The sequence below is a fragment of the Dermacentor variabilis genome, chromosome 4 (genome assembly GCF_050947875.1).
Source record: "Dermacentor variabilis isolate Ectoservices chromosome 4, ASM5094787v1, whole genome shotgun sequence".
Lineage (NCBI taxonomy): Eukaryota > Metazoa > Arthropoda > Arachnida > Ixodida > Ixodidae > Dermacentor > Dermacentor variabilis.
In genome coordinates this window covers 30,872,483-30,895,102 of record NC_134571.1, presented here as the reverse complement: position 1 = coordinate 30,895,102, position 22,620 = coordinate 30,872,483, and the positions used below count along the sequence as shown (strand labels likewise).

At 46.0% G+C, this 22,620-nt stretch overlaps 1 protein-coding gene across 8 annotated transcripts in view; it reads right to left on the bottom strand.

The window, feature by feature from the left end:
• The window catches only part of cv-c (RhoGTPase activating protein), a 448,163-nt gene that overhangs the window by 39,864 nt on the left and 385,679 nt on the right, over positions 1 to 22,620 (bottom strand). For all 8 annotated transcript variants that reach the window (XM_075688530.1, XM_075688536.1, XM_075688532.1 and 5 more), the window contains 3 exons: positions 21,997 to 22,068; positions 16,158 to 16,239; positions 1,741 to 1,801 (listed from right to left, as the gene is read on the bottom strand). In XM_075688530.1, the coding sequence (XP_075544645.1) occupies positions 1,741 to 1,801; positions 16,158 to 16,239; positions 21,997 to 22,068 (215 nt within the window). The remainder of the gene's footprint in view (positions 1 to 1,740; positions 1,802 to 16,157; positions 16,240 to 21,996; positions 22,069 to 22,620) is intronic.

Below are 22,620 nucleotides of genomic sequence, written 5' to 3'. Positions count from 1 at the left end.
CTAGGTCGTCTGGCACCCGGGGCCCTTAGCTCTTCTGTCACCCCCCTCCCCGGGTGTAGTCGAGGAAGGCGAGGATATCGACAATTTTCGGGTGTCTTCAGACGTATATGACACCCCCCCCCCCGTACTGGCCCCGTGCACCCGGGGCCCACGGCCCCCCGGCCCCCCCTGTTGCTACGCCACTGGTTTCGACACTCACTGCCTCTTTCTAGGGCGACGACTGCCTCCCATTAATATAGGACGACAAAACGACAATATTTGCTGAAGAAGATTCACGTCACTGACGTTCATTAAAATCTGCGGCGATAGCCGCCAATACGATCATTAACCCCCGTTCTTTCTCGTTAGCTATTTGATGAACTGTACAGTGCTTGGCGAACTCATTTCGTTTAACAAGCGAAACGGTGCCGCGGATAGAAGCGCGGCGGATTAGTGCGAAGACCGAGCGGGTGCTTCCGTTCGAAGCTTCCTAACCCTAAGCAAGGCTAGGCGACAGCACGCCGAAATCTAGCAGTGACGACACAGCACTCAAATCCTCTTCTTAATGAGAATACGAAGACGAATTGCTGCTCGCGATTCTCAAGGGCAAACATGCCTGTATACTGAACACTTCAATGGCCGTGTTGTAGGACACACCATTCCGAATCAGTCAGCGCCACACTGCCTTGTTTTTTCAACCGTCTGGGACCCTCTACGTGCAGTCCTTAGCCCCGGCACATCAATATGCTTCTGCGTCCGCAGCTGAGATCCGACATAACGCGCCTAAGTACACATCTTCATGATCGGGGATGCTACGGCTCTGGTAATGAACTCTCACATTACACACGGAGTTATCATTTTTTTTTCCACAAGGATGGTTATGGACGAGTTGGTATTCTAGTCTTGCGGCAAGCAGCGCACGAAAAAACTTCATACGAAGGAAATAAAGACGGACACAGCCCTGAATGAACGTATAATCTTACAATAATAATAATAATAATAATTTTGTCATCGGAACGGTGAAAAAATTTGCTCTCCGGTTCGGGTCATCGGCTCGTCTACGTAAAAACATTATGGTTCAATATGGTTTCGTCCCGTCCTATATACTAACAACTAGGCAACAGTCCTTGCCCTAAAAGAAGGTCGACGTGCCGGATATCACAAAATAAACGTCAGAAAGCAGGACTTTATCGAATTGCGAAGGTAAAGTCGCACGGTTCACGAACGCCTGGAGGCAATTGCGCCTCGCAATACCCGACACTAGCACCTGCCGCCGACGATGTGATGCCGTCGCAGAGGAGAAAACTCGCGCGCGCTCTATCGTCTCCTCTTATTAATCGTCGAGCGAGCGTAATGACCTCCTCGAAATTACGAAACGATCTCCAAACATAAAACAAGGGAAATAACGGCCAGTCAATAACTTGGCAACACGTGGCAGCAAGCTGTGCGCTTCCCTCCTGCATTTAATTTAGCTCGACACCCCAACAGATAAGAGACGCGTTAGGGCACGTGTATAAGCAAAAGTATGTCACGAAGGAACTTCTGCGCCGCAATACAGACACAGCGAAGCTTTCGGTTAGGAATTTAGCGCAGTGCAAGGAATATTCGCGGTGTCAAAACTCAGGCTGTCGAGGTCCTGCGGGACCACCGAATGCGGCAGGCGCCACCGAGGTCTCGATTTCGTTAGAGACTTTTCGAGGCCACTAAATAAATGCTACTTTACACGCGATAACACAGCCATGCTTAAGAAAACAGTCTTACCGATTGCTTCACCAGGCCGTCGCTTTTCAACCGGGCGCTTTTGTTCAGGGTGTTGAGTCTCCTGCGTTAACAAAAATGTGCACACATTAAAGGACATTATAAAACAACGACAATTTGAAGTCTGTACACGAAACTTATACTACACACAGTTATTGCTGGTATAAGTTGTACACACACACACACACACACACACACACACACACACACACACACACACACACACACACACACACACACACACACGAGCGCGCGCGCGCGCGAGAGAGAGAGAGAGAGAACTGTTGAAGCGCGCGTCTTTATTCCTTTCTATTATTTCTTTTTTTTTCAGCGACATTGATTGCATAAGGACACGCTGGCACAGGAGACTGGTGTCGGCTATACTCCTATGTCATACGATAAGTGTAGAAATGTGATATATTCACGCTGAATAACGAGTATTAGCACAACATCGAAGAGTTACTAGCAAACAAGGATGTGCATATTTATCGATTACCGCTCTCAGTGGCACGCGATGTTAGCATGAGTCGATCTTGCTGGGAACACGTGTTTAAGAACTATATAGGGTGTTCTTTTCATCTTCGTTGTTTTCTTGTGTGTGCGTGTTTATTTATACTACCAGAATTTTTAAAAATTGCATGTGGCAGGACAGCATAATCGCAGTCCTTGAGCTGGATTACTTGAAGCGAGGCGGACGTTATTTGCACGAGAAATCGTAATACGGAATCGACAAATAAATTAAGAAATACTAATTAATATTTTAATTATTCAATTCGGACAGATATTCCGATTCACTAATTGAAGCGTTTGAGTTCGAAAGGTGTATCCACTAGGAACGAATTTTCACGATGACACCAGTTCCCAGATATTCATTTCCAACGCGAGCGACGATAAACGTGAGCGTTCCAGTTACTTTTGTGCTTCAAAGGATAAAACGATAAAACGGCGTCTCGTTAAAAAGAGTAAGTGGAACAACGTTGCATCTTTACCGTAAGTTTGATGGTGGACATCTCGAAACCCGTGTCATCTTCAGAAATCGTTCTAAGTGGTATGATATGTCTTGCAAACTCATCGGCTACAATTAATAAATTGCAATGTGCCCGAACTTAATTAATTAAGGAAGCTAATTAGTTGTTATAATGAGTCTATTATGTATTTACATTTCTTGTTTAAGTAATGTCCGCCTCTTTGAGCAATCCAGTTCGAGGACTGGAATTATGATATCTGCCATGGGCGATTATACGTGTATAATATCGGTTCGCGATCTCAAGTAATCATCATCATCATCATCATCATCATCATCATCATCATCATCATCAGCCTAGTTACGCCCACTGCAGGGCAAAGGCCTCTCCCATACTTCTCCAACTACCCCGGTCATGTACTAATTGTGGCCACTTATCCTTATTTCAATTTCCAGTTTGCAGTTCATTTCACGGTGATAATATGCCACGAGATTCTCCTGAAGATTTCAAGATCCCAATTTTAAGGTTCGCCAAAATTTCAGCATATGTGACGGAGTGCCCCTGTACCACCCAGTGTGACCTTCGCAATTTGAAGCAACAAAACTGCGTGTGAAGTCATGCAGGATCTTTTTTCTTCTCTAAGGAGGCAAGCTCTTTCTTTTTTTTTTTTTTTTGCTTTCCTCTCTTCTATCGCATAGCAATGAAATGTCTTCGCCGCGCCTTGAGCAGAACGCGTCCCCCTCAATGTTGCATCTGCTAGTTCGTATAGTAACCAATTTTGTCTTCTCATGCTGGTTTCTCTTCTTTTGGTTCTCCCAATGGTTCTTCCGCGCATGCTTATCGTTCAGGACTCCTGTGTAAATACATCTCCCATACATGTGCATACACAGCATGCAAACAGTGCCAACCTTTATGCCAAGGAGGAACAACGGGGGACATATGAGAAAGCGACTTGGTTAGTGTAGTAGACAGAGCACAGTTGTTCTTATGTGACGAGATTTACACAGCCTCGCTGCTTTGAGTGGCCAGGAAGAAGTTAGGGTATAGTTCGAGATCGTGCAACCCCGAAATGGGGAAGGGGAGGAAACGGGGAATAAAAATAATACACAACGGAGTTAGGTAAATCAGTGCATTTCGCAGTTGTCCTTTCAGGTTCCATATTTCGCGCTGAACCAAAGGCGAGAAACAAAAGGTTCTGCAATACTTTTTTCGCGAAATGTCAGGGCGACGCAGCTGCCCAAAGTGCCCCCAAGCGTGGTCGTTTCGCTGCGTGCTACGCTTCCTTTTCTGCTGACGACGAAACACACTCGGATATAATTTCTCTCCACAACATAACGAAACATCGCTGAACAGCGAATGTCACTATCTAAAAACCTAAAGAGAAACCGTAGCGATATAATGGAAGCAGATGAGCAAACTATTTCTGGATCGCACGAACGACACTCTACAGCGTGAAGCACGTAATGAGCCACACCGAGCGCGCGCGTGTGTATATATATTTGCGTTTCTCACTCTCGTTTATTTCATTCTCCTCCCCGCCCCCCCCCTTTTTTTTTTACGTATCCTTTTTCTTCAACTACGAGCCGAGGCTAAGTGCAAGGCCGCAATCTGCGCAATTGCAGCGGCTGTAACGATCGCCGAATATAGCGCACCGGAAGCTCCCCGTGTTTTGACGAGCAAAAATGCACCGCCAACACTTTTCGCATTAGTGCCAGGCGGCACATACTGTTATGCAGCTTCTGCGTATCACGCGACAGACGAAGGTTAAACACGAAACCTTTTTGGCATAACGAGCCAGAAAGTGGGTGGAGATGCCTCGAATAGAGATAAGCAACGGATGGCACTGAAACTTCAACGGAAAACAAAGGTCGGAGCAAATGCACACCACACTGCAGGAATGCGGTCAAGCATCACTGGTGCCACTTCTATAGCATTCCTGCATCTTGAATACTCCCGTATGGCTACAAAGACTCTTGAAAGGCGATCAACACAGAAGACTTTAGGTTATTAGCGTTTATGCTTTAATGAATGACAAATCGCACGTGGTTACGCTGTTACACTGGCGTGACCAAAAAGTAACGAGATTTGGAGATCTAAACATATGATCCGATACGAGGAAAATATACCAGCTTCAAAGATTGCTGCTGCCCACGGGTTATTGTGCAAGCCAAGGTACTGATCAAAATCGGAATCTTGACTTTGAGTGGTTTTCCGCACAATAACAAGGGTTCAAAAAAAGTGTCGGCATCTAAAAATTTTGCAGAGAAGGTGCGGTACGGTGAGGACTGGGATTTTACCCACAACTTAGCCATTATTACACGGTGTGTCTATTTACTAAAACAGTGGCTCCAAATGTGAACATACCGACCAAGAATACAGCCGCAGCTATATATGTGCGCAAAACAAGTACAAGGTAATACGCGAGCACTCGCAGCAGTCTGGAGAAGAAATACTTGAGTTACAACACACTCTCAAACACGATACAGAGAGCAAGGCCTGGCCCCGAAAGTTGGAAAAGCTAAGAAATGTGCTAGAAAACAACTAGAAAACAAAGTGGGAAAGAAAAGACAGGAAAGTAATAATGCAAACAAAAAGTACTACTACTACTACTACTACTACTACTACTACTACTACTACAAAAATGGGTGTTTGCATTCTTTTTTGGTTCCTTTAAATATCCAACGCGTGCTCTCGAACATATTTGCTTTGTAAATACTGTGTGTACAAAAAAAAAATGGAGCTGCCTACATCGTCTCTCTCTCTCTCTCTCTCTCTCTCTCTCTCTCTCTCTCTCTCTCTCTCTCTCTCTCTCTCGCGCGCGCGCGCGCGCGCGCGCACGCACACAGACAACACAATACACACACACGAAACCCCTCCCTCAAAACCGAGATCCGAGTAATATCTAAATTTGATTGCAGTTTGGGCACAAGTCATCGAACCGAAGGGTAGAGTTGGTGCTTCTCCGTAGAATCATTATATTCTTGACTTACATTTCAGACTATGTGCTGAGGTCGAGAGAAAAGTGAATATATTCTAATTTTCTGTGCTCCGAAAGCTTCTGAGGTCGCCTGTACATGCACACACACAGTCAATCGAGAAAGCCGTAAAAGAGAGCGAGAGAAAGGCTGCAAAGAAAGCATGGAGGTTAGCCAGAGGTAGTTCCGGTTGGCTACCCTGTGCGGGGAGAGGGAGTAGGGGAATAAAAAGAGACAAATATAGGAAGGGAGGTTCCAAAGACTTGAAAAATTATAGACCGATCAGCTTACTGTCAGTTGCCTATAAACTATTTACTAAGGTAATCGCAAATAGAATTAGGAACACCTCAGACTCCTGTCAAGCAAAGGACCAGGCAGGATTCTGTAAAGGCTACTCAACAATAGACCATATTCACACTATCAATCAGGTGATAGAGAAATGTGCGGAATATAACCAACCCTTACATATAGCTTTCATTGATTACGAGAAAGCGTTTGATTCTGTCGAAACCTCAGCAGTCATGGAGGCATTCCGGAACTAGGGTGTAGACGAGCCGTATGTAAAAATACCGAAAGATATCTATAGCGGCTCCACAGCCACCGTAGTCCTCCATAAAGAAAGCAGCAAAATCCCAATAAAGGCGCGAGGCAGGGAGATACGATCTCTCCAATGCTATTCACAGCGTGTTTACAGGAGGTATTCAGAGACCTGGATTGGGAAGAATTGGGGATAAAAGTTAATGGAGAATACCTTAGTAACTTGCGATTCGCTGATGGTATTGCCTTGCTTAGTAACTCAGGGGACCAATTGCAATGCATGCTCACTGACCTGGAGAGGCAAAGCAGAAGAGTGGGTCTAAAAATTAATCTGCAGAAAACTAAAGTAATGTTTAACAGTCTTGGAAGAGAACAGCAATTTACAATAGGTAGCGTGGCACTGGAAGTGGTAAGGGAATACATCGACTTAGGGCAGGTAGTGACGGCGGATCAGGATCATGAGACGGAAATAATCAGAAGAATAAGAATGGGCTGGGGTGCGTTTGGCAGGCATTCTCAGATCATGAACAGCAGGTTGCCATTATCCCTCACGAGAAAAGTGTACAATAGCTGTGTCTTACCAGTACTCACCTACGGGGCAGAAACCTGGAGGCTTACGAAAAGGGTTCTACTCAAATTGAGGACGACGCAACGAGCTATGGAAAGAAGAATGATGGGTGTAACGTTAAGGGATAAGAAAAGAGCAGATTGGGTGAACAAATGCGAGTTAATGACATCTTAGTTGAAATCAAGAAAAAGAAATGGGGGGGGGGGGGGGCATGGGCAGGACATGTAATGAGGAGGGAAGATAACCGATGGTCATTAAGGGTTACGGACTGGATTCCAGGGGAAGGGAAGCGTAGCAGGGGGCGGCAGAAAGTTAGGTGGGCGGATGAGATTAAGAAGTTTGCAGGGACGACATGGCCACGATTAATACATGACCGGCGTTGTTGGAGAAGTATGGGAGAGGCCTCTGCCCTGCATTGGGCGTAACCAGGATGATGATGATGATGATGATGATGATGGGAAGACAGACAGACAAAGAGACGATCTCGAACAAATCGCGCACACCATAGAGCGTTAGGGGGCGGTTCTTAAAGTCAATCGTGAAGCCCTGTCGACCGCAGGAATCTTAGTTGCGCGAATAAGGCCTTCTACGCGGATGTCAAAAACACTGAGAGCGCTGGAAGGGCCGAACGGTGGCAAGAGTGAGCGCCGATAAAACATCTCCAGTGATGAGCTAGCGTCAGATAAAAAAGAAGTTACAGGTTCGTTAAGAAATTAGCGGCGTCTGCTGACTGCCTAACTAAATAAACGTACACAAATAAGAAAAACAAAACAAAACCCTCCAAACTATCGCCTCAGGTGTACGAATACGACGTATTCATGCTAAACTGAGGTTTATATTATCCGGAACAGGCGGCTTGAACAGTTACGTCGGGAAGCGGGCCGTTTGCGTGAACCGATCACGATCAATGCTGCTACTGTCGGTGGTGTGCGTCATTTTCAGTTTGTTGTGTTCGTATTCTGTATCACAACGTCATTAATATTTTCACGCATCTTCTTGCTGTGTATTTTCATGTTTTATTTTTCTTTCGCATATGCATACATATATCAATATCACCACTCACCTAATACCCCCCCAGTGCAGGGGTCTCTAAGGAAAAGAAGGAAGGAAGGAATCACAGAAAGCGCACATAGCGGTGTCCACGCTGCAGCGCCTCATCCCTCATAATTTGCCTCTGCCGAGCGGCCCCTCGAAACTGAGCTCCGGATTGGTCGGCCATTAAAGACGAGCTGGTTCTCAGAGATGCAAGCACGCGCGGGCCATGATATTGAAGGAAAAAAAATAAGAAAACAAGAATACAATCCACTCGTGTCTCTGTATATATACAATAAAACTAGTGTGCGACAGCTAGCAGCTCTCCCTGGCGTCGGTTCACGCACAGAAGACGAAGGCCGCTCAATCTGTGCCTCGCGTGCGCCCAAGCACTGGCCGTGTCCTTGCTCGCCCAGGGCTCAGCCCTGTTCCCGCCCCAAGGTGAAGCCGACGCGAAGGAGCAACAAAAGCGCGCCACAGCGCGGCTCGCGGTGATGCGCGTCGGCGTAACAATGACGCGAGAGGAATAAAAAAAGACACGCAGCTGTAAATTTCGAGGCCACGTTTGATTTGAGCGATGCGGCTTCGTTCTTACGCATACCATCGCTCAGCTTCCCGGCGCGCCTCTCTCGTGCGTGCTCTTGCTTTTAAAGCCGAACTTCGCGTGTCGCTTCAAGAATATCCAGCGAACTACGAGGCAAGATAACCGTGATCTCGCCGAACAACGCGCACAAAAAGCAGTCGGGAAGCCAGCAGATTGAGACGAGAGCATGATGGATGAGTCCGCAATATCCTTGCGAACTCGGTGACGTGACGCGCTCGCTCGTCCGGCGAACCGGAAGTGGCTCTATAATCTATCAGGAAGAGTAAACTCTTTCGACTGTTATTCCGTTACTTCCGCTTACGCTGTTACCTTACTCTTATTCCTCCCTGGCTTGCATATTATTTCGGCAGATCGACTTGATAGTATAATGTAGGTTGTTTTTCGGAAAACTTCAGCGAACAAGGTTGAAGCCTGTCATTCATACAAGACGGCTTTGTAAAGAGCTGTAACAAGTCGTAGAAAAGACTACATAATGCTGCTTGTACATAGGGCACGTCGTAAGTGAAAAAGAAAAGAAAAAAAAAGAAAAGAAGAAAGGATGTATGCCCTCGACAGTTTAAGCGGTGAAACAAAAGAAAAATAATGTAAGCAACTAGTAAGGAAGCTCTAGCGATGCATTACGCAACACGAATAACAAGGGCAATTCTTAGAGGTGACGCCATATTAAATGCAAACGGCGCTTTCAATCTTCTGTTCAAAATTGAAGCCGTCATAACGGTAAGCTTTGAAAGGCAGTGGCTTTACATTATTCGCAATCGGACGTACCACAAATTGCCAAGCCAGATGAGAGACTCCTAATTTAACAGAATGAAATGAAACTACGAGACTCGCGTCGCGTAATACTCTCTCGAACCATAAACAAACACATATTTACATCTTTTCACATCTTTACAACAGACCGTCTACACTCCCGCCCCATTTCGGAGGAGAAGATTTCGGGCGCACAGTGATAGGTTGATTATGCTTATGTGGCAGGCACGTACTCAGGGGGGGGGGGGGGGGAGGGGGAGTCACCCCCTCTCCGCCCACGCCACCACTCCTCGCACACATTCCCTAAGCGCCGCCAAATTAATGTTGAGACATCACAACTATTTGGCGGTCGACATTTTGCAGCCTTTTTTACTACGTTTGGATGGCGGTAGTTATCAGCATCTCCTGGGGTGTGAAGGCCAGTTCTCTCATAGATTTGGCGCCCACGCGATTAACTCGAGATGCGTTCAGTTGTCACCGCCTATTCAACGGTTATGCACATTGCTCTAGCTTCCTTAGTTCAACCTTCTTTGTTTAGACTGATCCAGGCACCAGGAAAGGGATGCGGTTCGCAGTCAGCTGGTCTGTATGCACGAGAAACGAGTTGCGGCCGGAGAAAACGCCAGTTGCATTTAACTTGTCCTTTTGCTTCATTATTTCCTCGAGTTACGGCTCGCTCCGACGGTCGCAGATCCTCAGAACCATATACCGTTGTTTAAGAAAATCTTTATGGATCAACATCTCGTTTCATTTAAAAAGGAAGCAGAGAAAACGCCGCCGGAAGTGGAGAACAATTCCGTGTGTTTTGAATGATGCTTCTACAGTTATCAGTCGAGCAGCCTGACGTAGCCACTTCTCTGCTGTGCCTATGTATAGGTGTTTTTCTAACCTTCCACGGTGGGCGCAGTACGCCTATAACTGCAGCGTCCTGTGCTCTACGCCGTTGTATGGGACTGGCGGCCACACATCGTTACGCAACTTCCCAAATAGCAATACGAGTCGGTTTTGGCACTTCACTTGGTAGAGCAGTAAACGAGGGATCTAAAAGAACTGTGATGGTTCCGCAAATGTATATTCCTCTATAATTCTTCCAGAGCTAATTGAAAAAAATGCGGCTATAGTCGGATACAACTGAAGTCTACAGTGAAGCCCCGCACGTACCCCCTCATAACCGCTAGCCACTGTTCCTCCGCCCCTTCCTCCCCCCCCCCCCCCCCCCGAGGCTGCAAAATAATTCGTACTTCAAACTTTACCTGTTACTCAAATCAGGTGGTAAGCAAAAAATAAAATTATTAGCGCGTAATTTTACACGTTCTCCCTCGCCTATTATAGTGGAATGGCGAATGCCTTATTCTTTATTGGACTGAAATAAAATGCTTGTCAAGTTGCACTTCAGTTGGCAGTGAATTTTCATGAGCAAAACGGGCTCAGCAGTGAAATGAACTGTACTGCAGACTTTTGAAGATTCAGTTAATCAACTATGGAGTTTTACGCGCCGAAACCATGATGCATGCTGTAGTGGGGGACTCCGGACATTCGGACCACCTGGGGTTCTTTAACGTGTACCTAAACCTAAGTACATGGGTGTCTTCACATTTCGCGCCAACCGAAAATGCGACTGCCGTGGCCGGGATCGGAATTCGATCTCGCGACTTCGTGCTTCGCAGCTCAACATCATAGCCACTAACAACCATGGCAGGTAGACTTTTGAAGAATGAAATGCTCAGACTCCATGCACTTTGTCCATGTCTGTTGCACAGGTCATTGCTTCCGTCGATGAAAAGACCCTTCAACTTACTCAAGTTTAAGCATATCCTTTTTTTATGTATTGCCTTTTTTTAATATTCCTATCAACGCAAGGCTTACTATAGTATTGATCAATACATCATCTCACGTATTTACAGCTTATTTTTCACCTTGGATTATATATTTATTTTCCCTTTTTTGTTATTTATTTATTAACAAATTTCTTTTATTTATTGAATCATATTACCACCGATTCGTGGCCTATCCCCCATAGTGGGTTTGTGCCATTAATTAAGGCTTCTTCATCATCACCATCATCATCATCATCAAGAGCAGCAGACGCTCCGGAGGTATCAAGTACGACACCATTTTGAAAAGACTGCATGACGACGATTTTGTTTGCTTCTGCGTTTGGCTGGCGGACTAACACAACCCCGCGTGGGCCGTGGGCCTTGGTTGTCAACTGCTGTTTTTTTTTTAGTTGTATGCTACCATAGAAATATTTATTTTACACTTTCGCTTTTTTAATTTTCCTTGGCAGTGTTCTTCCTACGCTTCTTTCCTGCGCGAGTCCATTTGATGTGGTTCCTTCTTTGCCTAGTAAAGGAGAGGTGTATCTCGCAGGCGTACCTGTGAGATGCATCTTATTTCATTTCTCTTTTACGGGTTTACGCGTCTTTATGTGAATGGCGGGCGTTATTAACAGTTGTACTAGCAAAGGTACCCCCCTCCCTTTGCACAGAAAACTTACCTTTGACGCTCGTTGCAATGGACGACCCTGACAACGACACATTGGCTCGCTATGCTGGGCTCGACTTCAGCGATTTAAGCACTGGTGAGCGTGCCCTGTTGCTGAGGGCTCGGGCTGCCGGCGTCGTTGCGTACTACTACGACGGCAACTGTATGTCATGGCTGTACATGTTCGCAAATTTGTAGCTTTTCATTCGTGAAAACCAAATGCCGCACTCACCACACCGTCTTCGACCTGTTGTTGTTCAGGCAAGACAGGCAAGACCGACGGAACAGCGCTACGGGAAATCATTGCTATGAAAGACACTCCACACGACATCAGTAAGTCGGCGTTGAACTCGTAATCCTCTGGACGAAAGTGCAGCGAGCACACTATGCGATTTTTCGGCTCTTTGTCACCGCGCTGTGGCAGAGGTACGGCACTTAACAACCACTTCGAACGGAGAGGTTCACTCGTTGGCACACAGTGATAAGTAACGTTGGATTCGCCGCTGCAACTGCCCTTGGCCAAGTTCCGCGGACCGTTCGCGCATCCCACGACATCACATGGACGTGGCATTCTCGCTGCTTGTTCCAAATGCAAGTTTCGCGAGCCAGCAGAACCAGCGCAGCACGACGCGATAACGAAACAACTGAAACTCCAAAGCGCGCGCGGCGCAGTCGAGCTCGCAGAGTCGAGCGAAAACGAAACCTTTCGACCACCCATACTGCTGAAGGGTAACGTCAAAATGTTATTTTTTCTTAGAATCGAACAGAAGTAGACAAGTAGCATATTCTTCCTTCTTATAATCTAATGAAATGATCTTTTTAATACGAGTAGTTTAGTACTAGTGACATAAATTATGATGAGGAGTGCCTTCGTCATCGGGTTAGTACCGGAATGTCGCTGGGGGGTCTCAAATCGTGCCATGCATTTACCCTAATATCTCGATTACTAAAGCTCTGATCGCGATTTTGACGCCTTATACGGTCTCGAGCATTGCTTTATAACTTTAACTTGACTTCATAGTAAGCTTTAGTGTTCCTTTAACAAGGTGAGTACCAAAGATGAATTAATAGTATGAGGTCTTTTGGCGCACTCCCATGTTACGTGAGGCGATGAAGGCCAGGACAAGCACCACGGGCAAGAGTTATTGTACAAGGTTGGGTTTAGTTTATGGTATCTACCTAAATGTGGGTAGGTATGCGTCTGCATTCTTCTATATTTCTGCGCCTCCTCCACATTGAGTGTGTGGTGGGACGTACTGTTGTCGGGTTCTTCGCTGGTGCTCCCGTATATCGCGGACCAGTAGAGGATCACCTTTTTGATCGTTGTGCGTATCTCCAGTTTGGTTAGCAAAGCTTTGAGCTAGAGTGTGTGCCTGTTCGTTTGCCGAGATACCCTCGTGGCCAGGTCACCATAAGATTGCATGATCTTCTTTCAATCTGTCGCCTATGATATTAAGGGCGGCTTGTGGTGTGTTGCCTCGTAGATACATCCTGCACGCCACTTGTGAGTCGGACATTATTAAAGTTGAGCTGGTTTGCTATTCCTTGTATGCGAAACGAGTGCGATCGCCGCTGCTTCCGCTGTAGCAGTGCCTCTAGTACATATCGAGTCTGATGTGTGGAGTGTTCCGTGGCGTGTGGTTTGAACTGCCACTATTACATGACCTTTGGTAAATCTAGCTCCCAGGAATAAACAACCACGATGCCAGCTCCAATACGCAAGCGCATAATGGTCTCCCCAATCCCACGCAACATGAACAGGAATTATCACACAGCGAGAAGACAAGCGAGAGCTAAACAACTTCAGAAAACCTTCGGCAGTGATCAAAACGTAATGTATACACTCACACTGAGAGACACTGAGTGGCTCAATCAAAGAAAACGGAGTAAATGAAAGAATCCGTTAAACAGAAATTCGCCATTCCATTAACAGATCTGTGTGCTTTAGAGATAGATGCATGTGAGCCGACAGTATATGTACCGGTTTTAGCTAAGCAGTATGTTATCCACTTCTCTCTCTTCTTTTTTTTTTTTTTTTTTACGCAGTACACTGCTGGGCATACATGGTCAGCACACAAGAGTTATATAAGCCACTTTGCGGGTAGTTTAATGTAACCTTTGTATTTATACCTACGAATATATCCGGCAAGACAGCGTTACATTGTGTATATTCAACATAATCTTATATAGCGTAACAAGTAGTTTATGTGTGACTGTGTGTTTGCGTGGGTCTACGTTGTTGAATGTTAGTGAAGCCATATGGACTCGGACATTTCTTCGAAAACGTGCCGTGTATACAATTTTCCGTATTTTGTATAAGTTATCGTCCTGGCGGAATTGTGCCGTCACTGTGACTCAAAGTTTTCGTATCGTCTTTAGTTAAAATAACCTTTAAGCTATGTTTATTTTTTAAAGCCATGCCAAACACGGGACAGTAGGCAAAGAAGGCTTCGCTTTAACACTTTCTCCGTTTGTTTAAACAGAAACACTAAATCCGTCAGGTCTCGTGGACCACTGCGTAATTACAGCATTTGACTGTACCCCGGTGCATAATAGGGACGACTGTAGGGAGAAGGCAAAACTTGAATTTCGCGCCCAGAGCGCGACGCAATGACGTCAGTGTGACGTCATACATTTGTACTGTAGTTCTCCGTATTTTTGTGCCATTTCTTCGCAGAAAAAAGTTTTCCAGTCATCCCAGTCAATTCAATTAATGCCATATCACGAATGCAGTGATCTTGCTCTCATTGATAAACAATTAAAATTGCGGTGCAAACGCTACCAACGTCCACGACGTCCCGACGAGATTCGGCGGGAACTTAAGCAAGGCATCAACACCCGTCTTTCGTTGTTGCGCCCCTTCTGGCTTACCAGCACTCTGCTTACCACGAGAGCGAACGATCTGATACTACGAGTGCGTCACTCACCAATCGAGCATAAATGAATGCGTATATTTACCGTTCCTTTATTAACGTGCAAAACAAACCACACGCAGCCGTATAAGCACTCGTTCAATTAAGGCCTACCTATACCGCTACGACCTGCCTCACTAAAACTGGACGCTGTTATGGAAGATGCTGGCATGAACGAATCGTAAGCCAAATTCTCAAAGCGGTTCGTAATCGGGCACAGCTCAGGCAAGCTGTCCCATCACCTCTTGCTAACAACGGAATGCAGCGGGCTTCGAACTGAAAGTGCGAAGTGTTCCGTCGAATTTATTCTTAGCTTGGCATCACTCACTGCAAAGAAGCCAGTGATAGTAACGCTTTGGTTATAATTACTAGTTACGAAATCACCATTGCACGCCCCTTTGCGCGAAACCATGCGGCGCTGTGCAAACGACTTGCGAACAAATAAGAAAGAAAGAAGGGTTTTTTAACGCTGACGGATTTTGCGCTGCCCGCTGAATAACGCAGAGCGCTCTCGGCCGCTGAGATCAGCAACAGCGTATATGCATATACCAAAGGGCAATGCAGGCCAGTCAAGAAGTTATAATGGGGGGTTGGGTTCCTGCATAGACAAACGACTATAGAGTCTTAAGTACAGCCTAAAAGCAGTATGGCCGCTTGTCGTCACTCTGTATATGGAACGGAGACCCAGCACGATTTACATACATCAGAATTCGCTTTTCAGCCCAGTTTTTCGTTGGGCTAGAAGCATATATGGATGCGAAATGAACCGATAGTGCTAAAGTCATGATAGTACATGTACAGCTATAATTGCAGGCGGTCATTCCGGGTATGCATTTACACCCTATAACACTTCGCGCCGAAAGGTCTAGGACGAATGATATTCCGGTAAAGGCTCATTAGGTTGATTACAGCGATGTACGGGAGTTCATTCCTTCGTACGCTCCTGCAGAAATCGGAAACGAAGGTTTTTGCGCCATTATGAGAAGCGAAGGTTTCCTAAAGGTTTATTGTATATTACCGTTCTGAAATGTCACTCAAAACATGTCAAAGCGCCATTACTTTAAATATATGCGGTTGCTTTTACACTGCTTTTCTTTCTCTCTCTCTTTCTTTTTTTTTTTTGATTTGATAGTGCGCCGCCCATCGTAAATAATCAGTACAGCGCATGCTCACTCTTTTTTAATAGGTTATCTATTGTTGATTTCATTGAAGTAGCTGCACCAAATACGTTCCGAGCTGATATTGGTGCAGTGTGTCTCCTACATGTCATACCACAATCTTCTACTTAAAACAACTCATCGCCGTGAAAAAGCAGGGAGCACTAAACGGTTATATATTAGGTATTAATTAATAAGGAACCCCGCAAGGTGTAGTGTTGTGGCCTCGTTTTTATACGTCCTCGTTCAGTCGCGCTTAAACACTCTATCATGGATTCTAACCAACTATAGCCCGCCAACGCATTTTAACCTTGCTTGTTAACTTTCCAATTCATTTATCGTGCATAGTTGCTTGACGCATGCCTCCTAAAGCACGTGAAAATAACAGAAGACTATCAGGCATCGGGTATAAATTATTAAGTCAAATCAAGCTCACCTGAACAAAGACTGCAGCTCATCCGGATCCAGGCTCGGGTGGTCCCGGAGGACGGTCGTTATCTCGACGGGAAAGTTGTTGTCTGGTGCGGGAGAGAGAAAATCTATATAAACTACAGAAAAAGACCGAATGAATTGAACCGTTTATTCCGCTATCACAGTAACCATCGCGCTCGCCGAAGCAATTTCCCCACGTAGGAAGCAGTAACTGCGTCGGCGGTGAATGCAGCCCGCAGTTTATGCAAAATTAGGCGCACGGTAAAGATCCACGGTTCTTGTTAAAATCTGTACAATGCACTTCCCATATTTGCGCAGCAGACTGAATCCCTGACAGTCAATTACTGGGGCGCACCCAGCGAGGGCTGCCGCTATGAGAGTTCACTGAATTTTTTTTTTTCCATTTTTCAACACTGCCGGTCACAGAGCAACGTCGAACGGAGCTACAGTATAGATGTAGGTGTGCTCGCTTTCCTCAACCTGCACGCGAGAGAAGTACACCGAAGGTAACCGGGTGTTTCCTTTATTAAGATAAATAAATAGGTGTTGCAGCAATAAGCCCGCGGCCAGAAGTATTTGACTGCTTTAAATTTCACATCGAGAATGGTATTACCCCTGGTGCAAATTTTCTCACTAAGAAACGACCCGAAGGGTATAAATAGAATTTTCAATCAGTTAGGTGCGGCCGGATATATAGAGTAAATCGACACAGACGGATTCCGGTTAAGCAAGCAAACGCATCACGAAGGATCCGCGATTTATTCCGTCGGTGCTGATCGCGCAAAAGCTAGAATAATGGCAGTGCGGGCATCGTTATAGTCGCGCTCAATGTTGCAAATAGTCTCACGCTTACGAGCCGACCGTGGTATCCAAGTAGCGAGACTTTCAATCAGAAAAAAAAAATGCAACGAGACTGTTACTTCTTTTTTCTGGCTACGCAATTAGAACACCACGCTTCCCCCGCAGACACAAACATCTTATAATGTATACTGCAGTGTAAAAAACGACCCTATGAATTATGGACGAGTGAGTACAGAGCAATCTCGCTGCAAACGATGTCCTCCTCTTTGTACACGCAGTCGTGTTCTCAGGCGAGAACAGGGGGGACCATCATAAAAAGAAACGCCTACTCTGCATTCGAGAACGTCAAACGTCCCCGCTTTAGCGTTGAAACCGAGAAAATACGGCGGGGGCAGATTCTTCACGTGATCAGAGCTACATAAACGTGAAGCTCGAACAGGCGCTTCTGCAGTGCTTGAATATCGATCGTGTGTTCCCTTCAACATCCAATCGTGTTTATTACATATATTTCTAACGATGGGAATGGCCATGGGTGTTTTGGGGCAGATTTTGTTGCAGGAAGAATGACGATTTGTAGCAGCAAGAAAAAGAAACAGAGGACAAAAGCCGTGTTCATTGCATTAATTACAGATATAACAAAAATTTAAATATTCGCTAGAAAGACTAAATGCCAGCTTGGCATTAGAGCTGTGCTAAAGTGGCAATAGAAGTGCACAAGAGTGCTGCTTGACCTGCAGCAGGCAGCCGGACACCAAAACAACACCTCACAGAAGACACGAAAGAAACTGACTTGCAAAACTATATACCGCGCTGACAGGCCTTAAACAAGGCGGCTTTCAGTTATTCCGATATCCCCTCCGAGGTTCTTCATCTTGATTTCGCTGAAATCAAAGAGACGAGGGAGGGAGTTAGGAGGACTCAAGCATTCCTAGTCGCCTTGGACGAATGCACGCGTTTTGTCGCCGCCAAAGCTGGAAAGGAGGACGCAAACTGCGTGATATCGTTGCTGGAACGAGAACTCTTCAAGAACGTCAGAATCGTCGTCGCAGATAATGGCCCAGCCTTCAAAAGCGAGAAACTGCGACTTTGGGCTGAGAAAAGAAATATCACCCTTCGCTGCCCAGCACGCTATCCGGAAGGCAATTCCCTTGCAGAGCGAATGATAAAGGACTTGAAGATGTACATACAATTATACCCCGAATCCAAAGGCGGCTGGAAATGCGCTTTAGAAGTAGCCCTTGCGTGTCACGACAGATCATATACAGCAGACCTGGGATGCAGCCCACATTTTGCGGCATTTGGCACGAGCTCATGGCTGCCAGCGGACCACGAAATGGGCTTAGTGAAACAAAATGATCTAAAGGAACATTTCACGACGTCTCAACAGCGACAATGAAATGAATTTTGACCGCAAACGCTGCACAAAGATGCCGGAGATTGAACCAGATTCGTGGATTCTGGTCCGAAAGAGACTTGATTCGAAAACACCGGTTACAGGACCTTACTATGTCGTCAAGACAGCTAGACAGCAAGGACTGCTGAAGACAATATGCTACCAAGGCCTCAGTGAAAAAGTTGAAAAGGTTTCAATTGTGAATGTGCTGCCGTATTTTCATTGTGGGGGCCAGGACAGCCGATTAGGAGTGTGTGGCGATACATATCGCCAGGGGGGTAATGAAGAAGAGAGGAAGACGACGAGGTTAGCAGGAAGAATGTAGCAATAAATGGGTTCTACCTGCAGCGTGAGAGCTAATCCCTCAACACAATATATGTTATCTCATACATATTACAGGCATAGACGCCAGAATGGTACTTGAATTCCACTCTTAAAGCTTTCATCGGTGTGAATCAAACATACGCGCACCTAACACTTACGTTATCCATAAAGTTCACCTTTCGAGTCACACTGGCGAAAATTCGCGCGAAGTAAATGACGAGCGCCGGGTGTGACTCGTTAATCCAAAAACTGCAATTTAAATTATCTTGGAGTAGGCTTCTTTCATTTTTATTTATTTTCCGAGACAAAACGATGACATGAAAAGCACTTGCCCTTTGCAGGAAAAACGGTGGCTTAATTGCACGAAGGGCCTACAGATAGCTCGAGGATAACTTTCGCGCACTTACACGGCCTTTTTCTCTCGCTTTTAATGTTTTGTTCAAGCACACGAAGTCGCCTTTTGCAGCGTACCATGCACGAGTTCCGGTATGTATTCGCAACGTAAAAGCGGGAACGTCAGTTCAACGCCGGACCTAATATTTGATGCGCACAATAGCTATGGAGGAGCGTTTGCAAGCGCGGGATGAGCGCCTAGACAATGATGTCAGTAAGACGTCCGCAAGGTGTCCTAAGGGCTCGCCTTCACTGCAAGAAAGCACATCGAAATGAAACCACTTTTGAAGACAAAGTCGATGTTGTATCATCAGCATCAGCATTATCATCATCATCATCATCCGCCTATCTGAATGTCCACTGCATGAAGAAGGCCTCTCCCTGTTATCTCCAATTACCCATGTCCTACGCCAACTTATTCCAACTTGCGCCTGCGAATTTCCTAATTTCGTCACCCCACCTAGGTTTCCGCCGTCCTCGACTGCGCTTCCCTTCTCTTGGCACCCATTCTGTAACTCTAATGGTCCACCGGTTATGCATTCTAGGCATTGCATGGCCTGCCGAGCTCCATTTTTTTTTCTCTTAATGTCAGTTAGAATACTGAATATCCCCGTTTGCTATATGATCCACGCCGCTCTCTTTCTGTCGCTTAACGTCACGCCTAACATTTCTCGTTCCATCTCTCTTTGCGCGGTCCTCAACTTGTTCTCGCGCTTCTTCGTCAACCTCCAAGCTCCTACCCATATGTTACCACAGTTGAATGCAGTGATTGTACACCTTTCTTTTAAATGATGGCGGTAAGCTCCCAGTCAGGATCTGGCGATGCCTGCCGTATGCCCTCCAACCCAACTTTAGTCTTCTGTGAATTTCCTTCTAATGATCAGGGTCTCCTATGAGTAATAATTGATCTCGGTAAACGTATTCCTTCGCAGACTCTAGAGGCTGAGTGGCGATCCTGAACTCTTGTTCCTCTGCCAGGCTATTGATCATTATCTTTGTTTTCTGCATGTTAATCTTGAACACCACTCTTACACTTTGTCTGTTAAGGTCTTCAATCATTTGTTGTAATTCATCCGCAGTGCCGCCGAACCGGACAATGCCATCTGCAAACCTAAGGTTGCCAAGACATTCGCCGTTGATCCTCCCTCCTAAGCCTTCCCAGTTTAATAGCTTGAATACTTCTCTAAGATGTTGTTTACGATGACACAAAAAGTGATTGACTGCACGCTGCCGAAACAGACCCAAAGTAAGTGCTCCATACACGCACAGTCGATTTTCTTTTTAGCAATACATGTACCGGTCGCGCCATGGCGGTGTCACATTTCTGCTCATATTATATCAAGGCTCCTAAAAGCAACCGCTAATGCAATCGTATCACGCTTAAGTCGCGACGAAAGATCGTTGACATGGTCGCATTTGTTGTCAGCCGCTAATAATTTATACAAAAAAAAAAGATTTTGTCGCATCCGTTCGACATGTGGGAACCACCCAGCCAACAAATTTTCTGTTTTGTTGGTCTCTAATTGAATCTTGCAGATCTATACTTTTCTCTCTCTATTCTTCCTTTCCCTTCGCTCTGCGTAGGGTAGCAAGCCCGACCTCCCTGCATTTCCTGTTTCTCCCTCCATGTGTATATATATATATATATATATATATATATATATATATATATATATATATATATATATATATATATATATATATATAGATTTGACCGCATGGAGTTGTTCAACGCGTACCTGCGCTCAAAACAGACTTTTATGCAATAAAAGCCTACCGAATGGAGCTGCGGTGGAGCCGCGCGACATGGTGCCCACAGCTAAGCTCCTTAGCGGTTGAGTGACAGAATGGCGGTGTTCGGCAAAAGTTCGGCGTCGCGCAGCGGTTCGCATTCCGAAGTGATGCCCGTGCCCATTATCAAGCGGTTGAAGCCATCTTGATCTGTTTCACGAAGAGTTCGCTGGTTGATCACGAAAGAGCTTCACAAGCGAGCCACGTGATTAAAACTCTAATGAACTGCGACGGTGCGCGCAGTGAATATAGCAAAACACGAAAACGTGATTATCCAGCAAAGTCACAAGCAAAGGAGCAGGCGTTCCATCGGTGTCCGTATATTTACCATACCTCAATTGTGTTATTAAACTGAACTAATATTAAGTTAAGCTTACGCGATCTCAAATGCTAAGGAGTTAGGATGACAGACGATGCCAGTTTCGTCGAGCTCACGGTCGAGCTCTTGTCCCAGTATCACGCTCCCGAGCTAGTGGAACAATCTAGGAAAGGAAATAAAAGAGCACCTTCCGGTTTAGCTCATCCGTGACAAATGACCGCGCGGTACGGCTGACAGTAGCGAGCGCTCGTGGCGTGCGTGTCAGAGAGGCCTGCGCGTGTGTTTGACAGCAAACATTCCGAGCGCCGAATTTAGGTCCGCCGCACGTGGCGACATGCTTGGGCATACGGCGACGCGCATCACGGCGGCCGCCATTTCATTCGTTGCGTCAGCTTCAATGCGGAGCACTCGTAATCACAACATCTCATAGGCTTAGCCCCTTCCCGCCTGTTTCCTTCCCAACCAAGTTGCGCGCTTTCCTATAAAGTGCATGCTTTTCAAGAAAATTAAATTCCGGGATTTTGGGCGCCACGACCACTATCTTATCGTGAGGCGTGCTTGCCGTACGGTAAAGAATTCTATGTTAATTTTCTTAACGCTATAGGAGTTCTCTAACGTGCATCTAAATGTAAGTGCACGAACGTGTTTCTTTTCTTTTTTTTTTTTTTTTTTCATTTCGTTCCCATCGAAATGCGCCCGCCGCGACCGGGATAGCACCGACGGCCTTATAAGTTCAGCAGTGCCGTAGCCAAGAAGCTACCGCGACGCGTTACGTACGTTTAAAAGGCAATATCTTAAAATGGTTGCGAGCCAAGAACTCACCTTCGTACATCTGCACGTACTGGGGGAAACCGGCCTGTCGCAGCCATTCGCAAGCATGGACGGCTTCCACTTCTGAAAACGGAGAGAATAGACAACGGTGAGTACGACGTGATGAAAAAGAAAAAAAAAGGAAGTTAGGAACGGAGATTATTACATCATCAGCGCGCTGTCGAGTGCACGAGAGTGCCGCGTAATCAGCCCCCTTTCCAGAAAGTCGTCGACGTGCACACACCGCGCAGAACGAAATGCAGAGGCGCGGAGAGTGCGGAGGGGCGAGGGAAAGAGATTTATTTATAGGAAAAGCATGCAGAGAGGTTGGACTGAGTATAACACGTTCAGGCACCCTGCTCTGCACAGGGAAAAGAGGAAAAGTGAGACAAAAGAAAAAAGAAAGTTCGGCAGCATGCTACACTCCAGTAACACGTGAAGGCGAAAGCTTGCCGCACGTGCATCGTCTTGCATCGTGGCGCTGCTGCCTTTCGCAGTTCGGCTTCTTCGGCTCTTTATTCACGCTGAGAAGCGGCTTCGCGCGCTCGTATACAGCGGGGTCAGACTCGCGCCAACGACGTTTTTCTTCGACTTTGCGTTGCATCCTCTCAGCAGGGGATTGAAACTTATGCAGGT